This window comes from Perognathus longimembris, chromosome 4 (genome assembly GCF_023159225.1).
Source record: "Perognathus longimembris pacificus isolate PPM17 chromosome 4, ASM2315922v1, whole genome shotgun sequence".
Taxonomy (NCBI): Eukaryota; Metazoa; Chordata; class Mammalia; order Rodentia; family Heteromyidae; genus Perognathus; species Perognathus longimembris.
The window spans coordinates 60,558,102-60,573,255 of record NC_063164.1 but is presented as its reverse complement, the minus strand read 5'-3'; the positions used below and the strand labels follow the sequence as shown (position 1 = coordinate 60,573,255).

Here is a 15,154-nt window from a genome sequence, read left to right as displayed (position 1 = left end):
CACTAACCCTTATTTTGATCAGGCTTCTTTATAACTAGGAAATAGTGTCATCTTCCCTCTCCCTGCTATTACACCTACCCCACAGCCTGTTCCCCACTTTATATTCCCAAAATATTGGCTTTAGGGCAGTCACTTAGATTTGTTATACAGAATCTTAGTGGCCTAGGGAAAGAAAGGTTTGGAAAAGAACCAAGTTTAACAAATAATTGAGTGTCTTGAGAGGTGGACTGTGAGAAGAGAGAGGTATAAAATAGTTTAGTAATAGAGTAAGCTGTGTAGACACTCTCAGAGCATTGTATTTTCCATCATTATCTTGGCCCTTACTGATCAAGTTTTAAATAAATAAATGTATTAGTTGTAGCTACTCAGGAGCCAAGCTATATGTCATCAGTGGGTAGAATTATACTTCTTTGATATTGGTAACTGTTGATTTATCACAAGTATGTAGTGTTTGGTATAATAGATTTTTAAATGACTAGTTCTTACTCTGAGTTTTTAGTAAGGTGAGTACTTTCATGGTTACTCAGATGCATGATGCAGCATATGTACATTAATTTTAATATTAATCCTTATAGTATTGTTTACATAATTGAGGTTTATTTTAAATTCCTAAAATGATTAAAATATATGAGAATATTAGTAGTTGTAAATATGGTATTTGAAAGGCAATACATCATTATTTTGACATTTCCATTCTTACTTTCTTTTGTCCTTTTTTTTTTTTTTTTTTTTTAAGGAATTAATGTGCCATCTGGAAACCTGAGATCATGCCATAAAAGGAATTTTGGCTTTTTTTGGCAATGATTCATCAGGGTATGCTGTGATCTGCACCTTATCAGAATAATAAAATGTATTTAGAAAGGTATATTAACTCATATGTTTCAAAACAGTTTTATATTGAGAATTTTTGTATAGATGTGAAGAAAATAAAAAAACAACTCCTACTAATTTATCCTAATGTTAAGGTGGTTAATAGTACAGTTGTTGGATTCTCAAGCCCAGATGTATCAAAATTCTGTGTGACTAAAATTAAGCTGTTTCTGAGCACTATATTTTAGATCATGCTTTCAGTGTTAAAAATAAGCAAATACAATTAACTTATATATTTTTCGGGAGGGGAGCTGTTGCAGTATTACATTGCAATTAATTTGCTGTGTTTTTCTGAATAATATGGCCATTGGAATTGTCAGCCAAAGAACTTTTTTGGGAACTTTTTTTTTTAACTCTTAAAAAGTAACAAGTTTTTTTTTCTTTTCCTTTTTTTTTAAAGATTAATTGAGAGAAAACAGCTGAAATCATGCAAGGAAAGGGTTAAGTCGACATGAAAGAATTCATTTCCACTTTAATGACCTAGCCTTGCTGGGTTAGGACGATAGGGAACATGCTTCTGACTTGTACTCCTATTGCCAATTAACACCTCCTATAACAGGTTGCCTCAGCTAGTCATTGAAGCTCAGGCAGTAGAAATAGTTTACATGCAGCGTGTTTTTCACACTACTTGTTTAATACTCACAAAATTAAAGTATTAAAAGGTTGTTTCTTACCTTACTGGGTAAGAGGTAAACAATACAATGGTAGTTATTTGTATATGTTTGAATTCATTTATTTTGTGTTCGTTTTCTAAGGGATTTTTAATCAAGAAAATTGAAGGTGGTGGTTTTATTACATTTTTAAATTTTGTGATATAATTTGTTGAAGCTTAATGAATGCAACAAAATTAACAATTACTTTCTGTCAGTTGTTCATTATCTTTGTAAGATACATTTCATATTTTGGGGGTGAGGAGTGTTTGGTTTTTTTTTCCTTAACTTTTATTTATTTATTTTTATTTTTTGTCTTTTCTTTTTTGATACTGGGGATCAAACCCAGGGCATTGCACTTCGTAGGCAAGCCCTTTACCACTGAGCTACATCCTGGCCCTACATTTAATTTTGTGTTTAAAATATAACCACCTTGTTAATTAAGTCTATTTTCTTTTTGTTAAAACATTTGTATCTTAATGGATTTTTAAAGATAATTCTAAGATGTGTGACCAAATGTTCCACTATTTACAATTTATTTACTATTTATGAAATAGGTCCTATGTAGTATTTTAATACTAGAACACCTATATTTAAAAATTTTGAAATGTCTTTTTTTATGTAACTTTGTGTCTTTAGATTTTGGGGGGCTATTGCTATTCAGTGAAAAGTTATTTTAGATGTATTTTAACTGATATTTTGGTGTATGTTTAATCAGCAGGTATTTTAGTAATACAATTGGCTTAATAATTGATATCAGTTCACACTATAAGAAAGGTGGAGTAATGCAACTAATAGTGTTAACCAATTTGTTAAAAGGCCTGAGTAGGTAACACTTTGAGGAAATAGTTTTTATGCTATTATAATGACAAATACCTTTTTTTTTCTTTAGCACTTAGTCAACAAGGGCTGCCCAAATAAAAGTCACAGCTTTTTATGTTAGATCAGATTTTTAACCTGGATGGGGGAGGGGAGAACAAAACAATAAGGACTGAATGACCATGTCTCAGTATAATCACTTCTGAAATTTGTGGATTTAACTAATAATTTCTGCTTACTCAATGTGGCAGATCAAGTAAATTTGATGCTGTTGAGTTCACAAGAGGTTTTACAAGACCGATTTGTTAGATTTTCATGTTTGAAAAAGACTGGTTATACTATTTGCCCTACAATTATACAGCTGCCTTATACATTTCTTCAGTTTACAGACTGTAAACCTTTATAAGACAAAGTCAGACCTAAGTGATTTCAGTTGCTCATGAGAATCAAGTATTGAGGATTTACATAGAAAAAGCATTTTGTTGTTTTGTAAATGATACATTTTGGCTTTATCATATTTACAGAAGTATACAACTGTAAACCAGAGTCCCATTGTGAAATGTAAACATTGCTTTGAGATTTAATAGTGGATTATAAAGTCAAAAAAACCTTTACGGTTTCTCATTTTACTTATCTGTTAACAGTGATATATTGCAGTGGTACTGGGTGAAGTGTAGACCAATTTTCTCTAGTTGTTGACTTCTTTTTGTTTGTTTGTTTCTTTAAGTACCTCCATAGTTATTATTATAGTTGGTACTAAAGGCCCCGAAGTTTAACTTGAGCCATAGTTAATCTCCAAAAAGGTGTTTTTCAATCTTGTTTTTGTGGTAAAATAGCTGTTATGAGATCAGCAGAGTTAATGTGAAGAATTGTCACAATATAGAAATTGATAATTTTGTATGTGTGCTGTTGATAAAGCACCAGAAAGAAGGTGCTATTTTCCATTGGTATTTTTAATAATATTAATAGCCTAAGTTAATTTTTAAATTAAAATTTCATTTGATTTATAGTTTTCTTGACCCTTAATTTAATCCAGCATTTAGCTTAGTTTCTTAAACATGTTTTCAATAAAAGAAGAACGAATAAGATTCACATCCTGCACATTATTCAGGACATACATAATTTTTTCTTGGTTTTGATCACAATTCCATTTTAGTTGAGTGGAGATCACAGAAGCAATATTGAAAATATGAGACAAGAGGGCAGGAAAAGTTAAAGGGACTTGGAAACTCTGTGGGTACTGTGTAAAAGCCATCATGACCTGACCACTCTTACTCGGTATTGGTAGCTATGTACTTTTGGAGCGGGGGAGTAAAGAGGGACTAGGGAGCAGGGTCTCTTTTTTAAGCTCAGGTAGCCTTTAAGTAGTTACTCCTCCTCCTGCCTTCAGATTGCTGGCTTTACAGGTGTGCTTTCCCGACCAGTTTTTTTCCTTTGTTACTTGATATTTGAAATAGAAATATGTATTAGTGTTTTTATTTGTGTAGTGCATAAGAATTAAGTACATAAGATTTGTTTGTGTATATATGCTGATCCTAGGACTTGATGTTTTAAGTCCAGTTACAGGGAACTCACTAAGTTTAACTCCTCTTCAGGTGACTTGAACTAATATAAAATAATTCTCGTATTGAACTCCAGGCTACTATGACTCTTGCTTCTTTCCACTGGACTATATTATACAGTACATAGTCTAAGTCAGTAGTAATCAAATTCCCTGACTGTCAGTATCACTTGAAGTGCTTTTTTGGGAGGGCAGAGGTTGGGGTCCTGGGGCTTGAACTCTGGGCCTGGGAGCTGTCCCTGAACCTCTTTGTGCTCAAGGCTAGTGCTCTACTACTTGATCCACAAACCACTTCCCGCTTTTTCTGAGTAGTTTATTGGTGATAAGAGTCTCAAGGACTTTACCGCCTGGGTTGGCTTTGAACTGTTATACTTAGATCTCAGCCTCCTGAGTGGCTAGGAGTGGGTGCTACTCACACCTGAGTAGCAGGCTTGAGCCACTGGCACCTGGTTAGGGAGTGTTTCTTTAAAACTGATTTTTTTTAAACTATGCCTTCTATAATTTCTGATTCAGAAAAAAAAAAACATGCATTGCTAACACGTTTGTAGGTGATGTTGAAGGGACTGATTCAGGGTCTACACTTAAAGTTTTAGTCTAAACTCTTCTGGTAATTTTTTAGGTACATCAAAGTAAACTTGTATGCCTGGAGTCTTGTCTGTTCCAAACTTCCTCTACTTCTTTAAATTTTCCTATATGTCATTTTTTTCTTGTGTAACTCAGATTTTGATAGTGAAAGATTCTCTAAAATTGGAATCCCTTACTTAGAGCCAGAAAAGGCTACATCCTTGAAATGCTCTAAAATACTTCATGCTGGAAACCCTTATATTCGTTGTTTTATAGATTAATTCCTAACTTACTTATATGTCCCCTTATTATATCAAAGCCACCCAAAAGAAATTACCTCCATAGGAGGCCAATCATGAACCATTCTCTTAGCTTTCTTCTTTATGCTCCAAGCTTTATAAATAAAAAAAAAACTGTGTGATCATAAGGTGTACAATTGCTGCATCTGCATTTTATAATAAAATTATCAAAATCATAGTTTATGCTGCCTCACCATGCATATGTTAGATTTCCTGAATTTATTCATAATCTTTGACCACATTTCCTTTTCCCACCTCCCTACTTCTGGTAACCACCATTTTATTCTCTGTATGATTTCAGCTTTTTTAGATTTTATGTATAGATGAGATCATGTCTTTCTGGCTTATTTCACCTAACATAACGTCCTCAAGATTCATCTATGTTGCAGAAAGCAAAGTTTTCTTTTATGGCTAAATAATATGCCAATGTAGATATCCACACCTCTCCAATGATCTAAAAGCATGCACTTAGGTTATTTCTACATCTACATAGGGATGACTGCAGTGAATATGGGAGCTCAGATATCTTTGTGGTGATTTTGATACCTTGAATACAAAACCCACAAGAAATTAGAGTCATCTTATAGTTCTGTATTATTATTTCAAGTTGGTTCCATATTCTTTTCTCGTATTGACTAAACAATTCATATTTCAGGCCAGGTGCTGGTGGCTCATGCCTGTAATGGTAGCTACTCAGAAAGTTAAGACCTGAAGATTACATTCGAAGCCAACCTGGCAAGAAAGTCTGTGAGACACTTATCACTAATTATCCAGCAAAATGCCAGAAATGAAGCTGTGGATTTAAGGGAGTAAGGGCACTAGCCTTGAGCTCAGATATCTTTTTGTAGTAATCTTCTTTCCTTTGAGTATAAAACCCAGAAGAGAGATTATAAAGTCATCTTGTAGTTCTATTTATTGGTATTTTTGAGCATGACTAATCCAAATGCTGAATGTTTCAGAATCTAAAAGCTAAGGGCCCCAGGCCCTGAATTCAAGCCCCAAAAATGTTCTCCACCAACATTGTACAAGGTTGTTTTTTCTCTACAGCTTTGGTCTGTTTTTACTTTGGGCGGGGGGAGGGCTTTAAGAATATAGTTAAAATATTCAGTAAACAGAATGAGTAACTTGTTTTTATTTTAAGATTGTATTGCTGTTTAAGGTGGTTAGAACCATCAGAAGAAAGTACTTTTAACAATATTCTTTACTTGTAGGTTAAATTCTTATGTAAATTTTCAATATATAAAGAATTTTGTCAGCATTGTAGTTTCTAAAACAGCTCTGCTTATTTACTTTAATAATTTATAGGAATAAAAAAGTGGTTTACAGAGTTTGTACACCTGTAAGATTCTTCATATACATTGTTCAGCTGCTTTTGATAGATGTACCAGTTCACCTTGCCACCAAAACTGTTGAATATTCTTATTATACCCGCTCTAAAATTGGACATTGTAAAACTTGTTTTGTAGGGTAAAAACATCTTAATGTGTTAATTGGTATTTCTTTAATTAAAGAAGGTCAACTAGAGATATTGAACATTTTTTCATATTTATTTCATCACGCATTTTTTTTAATTTACTTGTGTACTGATATTGTTACAAATGGAATAGCTTTTTTTAGAGTATTTGTTTTGCTCTTAAATTATTTAATATTCAGAAATTTTTGATTTGGTGTCAATTTTGAGTATATACCTAACATGTTTCTTCAGTCTTTGTAGGCATTTGCTAATGTTTTTTTTAGCAGTTTTTTATACAGTTTGGTTTTTGAAATGTAAGTCTTAATTCATGTAGGTGGTAGTATAGCATGATGTAGAGAAGCAAATTTCATTTTAAATGTTTCTAGTATTAACTAAGAAAACTGAAAAGAGAGTATTTTCAATTTTATGGTGGTAACCTTGAAATATAAAGCATGTGAAAAGTTCTGTAACAGTGTAGATTCATATAGCAGTCCATTTAGTCTCAAGATAAAAACAGACTGAGTATCAGTACCACTGAAAAAGTTAGAACAAATAACTCCAAAACAGTATCAGAGCCAAATGTTAATAATGAACTCTCCCTGGTTTTGACATGGTATTTATGTACATACACAGATTATTAGGCTGTAGAAAACTTTGTAACGGGAGAACTTGTAAACATTTCTTATTAAAAATTATTTTATAAATTACTATACTGCTATAAAAGCAGAACAGAAAAAAAGCCCGGCTAATCTTAATTTGAAAAGAGAAACTATAAATAAAAACTATTATATCAAACATTTACATGAGAAGTTCAAAGATGATTTATTGCTGGGAAGCAAGATAAATGAACCATAGTGACCATACAGATTGAGCATTGCTAATCTAGCTGCTAAAGTGCTTTAGAATCCAAAATGTTTAACCTTCCCAAAGTTTCAGATTTGGGGGAGCTTGGCTTAGGGATGTTCTGCAGGTACAATCCATGTAAATATTCCCATCTGGGACTGTAAGATCTGAAGCACTTTAGGTTCCAAGTATTTCAGTTAAGAATATATTTATTGAAAATCCTATTGACTGAATACTTTCGCTCAATCGTACTTTTTGTTTTGTTATTGTGTTGAGATGGGGGCTTGAACTCAGGGCTTGGGTCCCTGAGCTTTTTTGCTCAAGGCTAGCAATCTACACCACTTAGGCGACAGCTATACTTTTAACTTTTTGTTGGTAAGAGTCTCACGGACTTTATTTCCTCAGCTGGCTTTGAATTGAGGTCCTGTTTACAAGTGTGAGTCACCATCCAATTTTTTTTCCATTTCCTTATTGTCAAAGTGATGTACAGTGGGGTCACAGTTTCATAGGTAAGGCAGTGCGTACATTTCTTATCCAACTTGTTACTTCCTCCCTCATTTTCCCCCACCTTCCCTGTTTTGTTGATTTTTAATCAGCATATAGATGAATATAAAATCCATTTTGAATGCTTTTGTTTCATGCATGGAAGCAAGATCCAAAATAAACCTGGACATGTTAACTTGTATAGAACTATAGGCATTCACACAGTCAGACTAAAGAGGATACCCTTAGGGGAGGCACCCAAAGGCATAACTCCTGAATATTTAAAAAACTGTTTATGGAAATAATTTCCAGGAAATGGAAATATTTTTGTTGCTGGTAATGGTGGTGTTTCTTCTTCTGCTGCTTCTGCTGCTTCTTTTTTGTCTTATTATGGGAAGCAATAATGGGGCACAGAAAGGGAAGGAAAAGGAGTGAATAAATGCAGTCATAGTATCAGTATACACTATGCAGAAAATAAACTATACAACTTATGGGCAGTGATGGGAGGGAGAAACTAGGGAAAGCGAAGGAAGGGGTGACATTGTCCAAAAAAGAAATGTATTCCTACCTCACTTATGAAATGGTAACCTCTTTATATAACACCTATAATAACACCAAAACTATTTTTTTCAAAAATCTATTTTGAGATACTTTTATGTTTTAGTAAGAGACTTATTCCATTAGTATTTTTCACAACCAATATATTTTTATATTTGATCATACTATATGTAGTTTGGTACTTTTTACCTTTGTTCACTTCCTATATTTGTTTGTCCCCCGCTCCCCCCTTTTTGTTCTTGGTGAGTTTGGGGCTTGAACTCAGGGCGTAGGTACTGTCCCTGAGCTCCTTTGCTCAGGGCTAGCACTCTACCACTTTGAGCCACAGCTCCACTTCCAGTTTTCTAGTGGTTAATTGGAGATGAGGTCCTCACTGATTTTCCTCCCCTGGCTGGCTTTGAATTATAATTCTCATCTCTCAGCCTCCTGAGTAGCCAGCCCAAGTTCTATATTTGTATTCGTGTTTTTTTTTGTTTTGTTTTGTTTTTAAATACAGGCTCTTTCTGTACCCCAGACAGGTCTTGAACTTAGAGATTATCCTGATTCTGCCTCCCAAGGAATTGAGTAGGGTGTGGGCCATCATAGTCAGCATTATTTTCCTTTTTGACATGAGTCTCATGGTTAGGCTTGGTTATGTAATCCTTTCATTTCTATCTCCAGAAAAGTTGGGATTACAAGCAAGACCCACCATACCTGGTTCCTACTGTTGTTTTATTTTCTATGAGGGTTTTTCTTTTCTTCAGAGACTTGATATGACATACATTATAGTTGAAATTTTTAGCCTTAAAATTAAAAGATTTTCAGTCCCTATTTGTAGAATAATCAGTCAGTATTTTCAAAGTCCATTTTTACCTCCATTTGTAAGAGATAATTTTGTATTCTTTATCACTGAATAAAATTTGCCATGTTTTTCTTCTCTTGGTGTAATTTTAATTCTTGGTTATTTTTCATCTTCACTATATTTAAGTTTGTATCTCAAAGAAAAGAAACCTTGTGTTTTTACCAACACCATAGTTTTATAAAACTTTGTTCATGGGGCTGGGGATATGGCCTAGTGGCAAGAGAGCTTGCCTTGTATACATGAGGCCCTGGGTTCGATTCCCCAGCACCACATATACAGAAAAAACGGCCAGAAGTGGCGCTGTGGCTCAAGTGGTAGAGTGTTAGCCTTGAGCAAAAGGAAGCCAGGGACAGTGCTCAGGCCCTGAGTCCAAGGACCAGGACTGGCAAAAAAAAACCCCAAAAAACAAAACTTTGTTCATGATTACTGCTTTTAGGTGACTTTCTTCTCGAAACCGCAGAATACTGGCCTCCAGGAATGGTTTCTAAAGACAACAAATGTTGATAATCTACAGCACCACATTTTTTTCTGCCTTGGAGGCTAATCGAGTCATTTTTTTTTTTTTTTTTTTGGCCAGTCCTGGGCCTTGGACTCAGGGCCTGAGCACTGTCCCTGGCTTCTTCCCGCTCAAGGCTAGCACTCTGCCACTTGAGCCACAGCGCCGCTTCTGGCCATTTTCTGTATATGTGGTGCTGGGGAATCGAACCTAGGGCCTCGTGTATCCGAGGCAGGCACTCTTGCCACTAGGCTATATCCCCAGCCCTAATCGAGTCATTTTTAATCTGTAGCTGTACAAGTTCTTTCTCTCTGGACTCAGTTTCCAGGGTCTTAGTTGGGTTTTGTTTTACATTACTTAGTTGCATGTTATTCTGAATAGGTGAACATGTAAGAAGTGCAGTAGCCTAACATATTCTCTGCTAGTTATGGTCCTTAATATTTCTTCCTTTAGTTTTTTTTCCTTGCTTTTTCTTCCTCCTTTCTTCTGTCTTTCCCTATTTGTGTTTTCTCCTCTTATCCCCAAAGAAAGAAAAAGAAAAAAATGCTGAGGGGCATGGTAAAGCCTTTGCCAAGCATGCTTAAGACCCTAGGTTCAGTTCCCGTATAGTGGGAAGGATGGGTATGGCTGACTCAGATACTTACTGCATGTGGCCTGTTCCCTCTCTCACAAGTAACTGGTGGGCTTTTTCTGTATTTCAGTGTGTTCATTTATTCTTTTCAACCAATTTTAATGTATTCATTTATTTTTTCCAACCAATACATACTGAATTCTTACTATATCCTTTTCTAGGTGGTTATGCATAGTGCTGAAACAAAAAGTTTTCTTCTTTAATGTCAGAAATGGGTTGTGTTAGTAATACATTTTGATGATGGTATAATATTTATTTTTTTGTTTTCTAACTTTGCTTCATTCTCTGTATTATTTTAATAAATGTAGTGTTTATTATCCCAGTCTTCCTCAAACTTCTCATTACTTCTGGTTCACCACTGGTCTCAATCTCTCTTAACTTTCTTAGTTAACTGAATAAAATTGTGTCACTAAAATTATAGTGACTTCTGCAGTTTGTCTTAGCCTGATAGTACTTTAGCTTACTAAGTTTTCATTCTGAGAGAAATTCTTACCTATTTGAAAGGTAAGCAGTAACTCCATTCAATGATAATAAATAGTGGATTTGGTCGTTTTTAACTTCGTTGTCCAACATTTATTATTAAAAGACAAATTTGTAGGGCTTGCTTTTTTTTTCATACTGTGCACAAAAGTAAATAAAGACAAGTGTCAGTGGCTCACACTTCAAATTCTAGCTACTCAAGAGGTTGAGATCTGAGTAGCCAGGCCAGAAGTAAATCCATTAGACTCTTATCTCCAATTAACCAGCAAAAAAAAAGGGAAATAGAGATGTGGCTCAAGTAGTAAGTTGACCTTGGGCAAAAAGGCTGAGTGCTTGAAGCCCTGAGTTCAAGCTCCAATACTTGTACCCCCCCAAAAAAAAATGTGTTTTGTAAGTGATTCTTACATTTAAAGAAAAATGTATAACCTTTTGTACTTTAGGCTTACGTTAAGTATTATGATCACTTAAACCAATTCCCCCCAGCAAAAATGATAGAATACAGTGTATAGATAAAAGTATATAGAACAAACAAATATATTCTGTAAGTTTGGAATACAATCAGCAAACCGGTGGTTTAATTTCATTGAGTAAAAGTGTAAAAGAAAAGTGAACATTGAGAAAAATAAGCCGAATTGCTCACTGTCATAAATCCTTTATTGCCCTTCAAAATGTGAGGGATGCTTTGTATTAGAATTTAAATAGCTAATTGTAATGTAATTTGTAATAGACATTTTCAGACAGACCAGTTTAAACAAAACAGGATTTGGCAAATATAAAATCAAATCTTGGTATGTGTTACATTGGTAAAACCACAAGATTGTAGGCATCTTGAAGGTAAGAACTGTAAGTTGTTTTGTGTAGACAAATACAGTCAAAAGAGATTTACTCCTTACTGATATAAAATAATTTTTCAGAAGAAACTATCTTCATTAGCCTGTGATATGATTTATAGTAGTATTTGTAGGGTTTCGTTTGTTTTTTTTGTTCCAGTCCTGGAGTTTGACCTCACACACTGACCCTTTCCTTCTTTGCTCAAGGTTAGTGCCTATCACTTGAACTACAGGTCCACTTCTGGCTCTTCCCCCGTAATTAATTGTAGGAGAGTCTCACAGGCTCTCCTGCTCAGGCTGTCTTCCAATAGAGATCCTTGGATCTCATCCTCCTGAGTATCCAGGTAGGATTACAGGCAATTACAGGCATGAGCCACTGGTGCCAGGCTAGTATTATTTGTTTTAATGGTTTGAAATTAAACTTCAGATTCCTGGCCACTACTATTAAAACAAAAGTTAACTACACCTATGTTGGCTCATTTGTTCACACTGGAGGCAATTGTGCCAAATTTGCTATGTATACAGGCAACTTTATTAGGTGAAGTGCAGACTGTGTTAACAGCTCTTTCATCTAGGGATCAGAAGTCTTTCCCATTCCTTACCACCATTCTGCAAAGTGATCCCATAGCTCTAATCTATATGCTGTCTATCTAAAACTGAAGAGTCTCAGAGGATTTGCTGTTTGCATTGATCCTTCAGTTAATTATGCTAGTCCAAAGTGTCTTACTTTGACATTGTATTCTCATTGTGGTGACAAATGTGGCCAGTTGGTGCTTTTAGAAGTATTTTTATAGCCAAGCATTGCTGAAAGACTTCAATTTTATGACCATTGGAAACTTGCTGAATGCTAAGCTTTATCTGTTTTCTTCAGGTTTGATACTTGGAAATGTATGATGATTATTTGGGTTGTAGCTAAAATGAAAAAGTACTTGACAGTTATTTCTAGAACTTGTAAAACCATTAAGCTTATGTGGCTTGTAAGTTTTCACTTATACACTGTGGATTTATAGTTGATATACTTGTTTCTAGGGCCCACCTACAGATGCTCCTGCAGTGGACACAGCAGAACAAGTTTATATTTCGTCTTTGGCACTGTTAAAAGTAAGTAAATGAAGTAATGGTTTAGAAAGTGTCGATTTCCCTTTCCCCTCCCCTCCCCCATCTTAGAGCTTGCACTCAGGGCCGAGGCACTGTTCCTGAGCTTCTTTTGCTCAAGGCTCGTACTCCACAACTAGAACCACAATGCCACCTCTGGCCTTTTTCTGAGTAGCTTATTGGAGATATAAGTCTCATGAACTTTCCTCCCCAGGTTTGCTTTGAACCACGATCCTCAGGTCTCAGCGTCTCCTGAGTAGCTAGTATTACAGCTGTGAGCCAACTGCGCGCTCAGGTGATTTTACTTTGGTACCGGTCACCTTAATCCTCTGAGACATAATTATTTAGGCATATCAATTTTAAAAAAAGACTTTTTATTGAAGCATTTTGTTTTACTTCAACAGCTTTGGGGACCAAACATATCAAAGTAATATGTTTTGTCTTAACACACCTTCCTTTTTACAGATGCTAAAACATGGACGTGCTGGAGTTCCAATGGAAGTTATGGGTCTGATGCTTGGTGAATTTGTTGATGATTACACGGTCAGAGTGATTGATGTGTTTGCTATGCCACAGTCAGGAACAGTGAGTACTTTTATGATTGCCTGCTGAAAGTAAATGTGTTTCTTTTCTTTCTTTTCTATTGCAAAGTAACTTTAATCATTTTGTATTTTTCTTTCTAATAGGGAAAATTAATCATGAGTAATAATATGTATTTCTAGATTGGACTGGGAAAACCATTAGTCTTAAAATGACATTCTTCTTATATGTCTAAAAATGCTGACACTAAATCCTTTTACTTTTGTATTTAGCATTAATTAGCAAAACATTGGGATTAAAAGTTACTCTATAAAAGCACAATATTAGTTTGGTTACTTTGAACACTTTGTTCAAAAGATTTCAAAGACTTTGGTTTACAATTTTAATGTACATACATTAACTAGTCCTTATATCTTGTTTATATTACTATGAAATGTCCTTTTTGATATGATGATGATGAATGGAACTGTAGCATATCTTAGCTATTTTTGCTCAAGTATGTTAATTTATATATGTACCAAACTTCATATGTATTTTGAAAGTTATTCTTTTTTTTTCAAATTTTTATTTTCAAACTGATGTACAGAGAGGTTACAGTTTCATACGTTAGGCATTGGATACATTTCTTGTACTCTTTGTTACCTTGTCCCTCATACCCCCCTCCCCCTCCCCCTTACCCTTTCCCCCTCTGAGGTGTTCAGTTCACTTACACCAAACAGTTTTGCAAGTATTGCTTTTGTAGTTGTTTGTCTTTTTTTACCCTGTGTCTCTCAATTTTGGTATTCCCTTTCAATTTCCTAGTTCTAATACCAGTATACACGGTTTCCAATATACTCAGATAAGATTACAGAGATAGTGTAGGTACAACCACAGGAAGGTGATACAAGAACATCATCAATAATAGAAGCTACAGATACACATGGGACGTTGAAAGTAGTTACAACTGTGATATAACAATTGTGTCCATAACATGGAGAAAGTTATTCTCTTTACAATGTATCATTCTTTGTAGATATATTTTTTATGTCTTGTAGATAGAAGTATGTTTAGATTTTAAAATGACTTTTAGTCAGTTATTATTCTGTACACTAAACAGTGATGCATATATTCTTTTCACCTATTTTCTTTTTTAAAATGTGCATTTTTTATTTTGATTTTTGTTGTTGTCTGCCTGCAATAATTCTCACTGAGTCTTTTTTTTTTCCAAATTTCTATTATCAAACTGATGTACAGAAAGGTTACAGTTTCATACGTTAGGCATTGGATACATTACTTGTACTATTTGTTACCTTGTTTCACTGAGTCTTGTAAAGTAATCGATTTAAAATAAAGCTGAGGATTTTTGCTTTGGTAAAATTCACACTAGGAAACAAATTATATCTTTAAGTGATAGTGTATATATGAAGCAGTTATTTTGAATAGTTGTTATAGAATGCAGTATATTTATAAATAAAACAAAATACTAGAGAAATATGCAGATTTTCTTCTATACTGAGGTAAACTAATTGAGTTTATTGATTTTGCCCCTTTGATTATCCATTATATTTATTTTTTTCATTTAGATATAAACACTATATATTACACTCTGTATATTAGTAGGATTTATATTTGAGTTTTAGACTTATTGCTTATCTTTATATATAATAAAATTAACTTGGTCCTGTAGTTCCAAGGCTTTAATATAATTACTTCAGTGTGAAATAAAATACTTTGATATTCATACTCTGTAGTAGAATCAGAAAAAAAAATTTTTAGGTCAGCAGCATACTATGTACTCACATTCTCAATTATTTGCTTTGCTAAGGAGGAAGGGTTTATACTAACTTATTTCTTTAGATAGATTAGATTTAGATTATGATGTTACAAGAAGTCTTGTAAGAACTATAATGGCAGTGATATATCACCAAACAGGTAATAATGCAACCCCACCCCCTTTTATGTATTTGCCAATCCTGACACTTGAACTCACTTGAACTTCACTCTCACTGGGCTTTTTTGCCAATGCCTGGACTCTACCACCTGAGCCATATCTCCAGATCTGACATTGATGGTTAATTGGGAGTAAGAGTCTTGAAGGGTAAGAGTCTTAGAAGTAAGAGTCTTATCTGCCCTGGCTGGCTCTGAACTCAGATTTCAACCTT

At 34.4% G+C, this 15,154-nt stretch overlaps 1 protein-coding gene across 1 annotated transcript in view; it reads left to right on the top strand.

Annotated features, from left to right (window-relative positions):
* Positions 1-15,154, top strand: part of Psmd14 (proteasome 26S subunit, non-ATPase 14) — an 86,850-nt gene that overhangs the window by 34,050 nt on the left and 37,646 nt on the right. The window contains exons 4-5 of the mRNA XM_048345336.1: positions 12,408-12,479; positions 12,939-13,058. Coding sequence (XP_048201293.1) covers positions 12,408-12,479; positions 12,939-13,058 — 192 coding nt within the window. The remainder of the gene's footprint in view (positions 1-12,407; positions 12,480-12,938; positions 13,059-15,154) is intronic.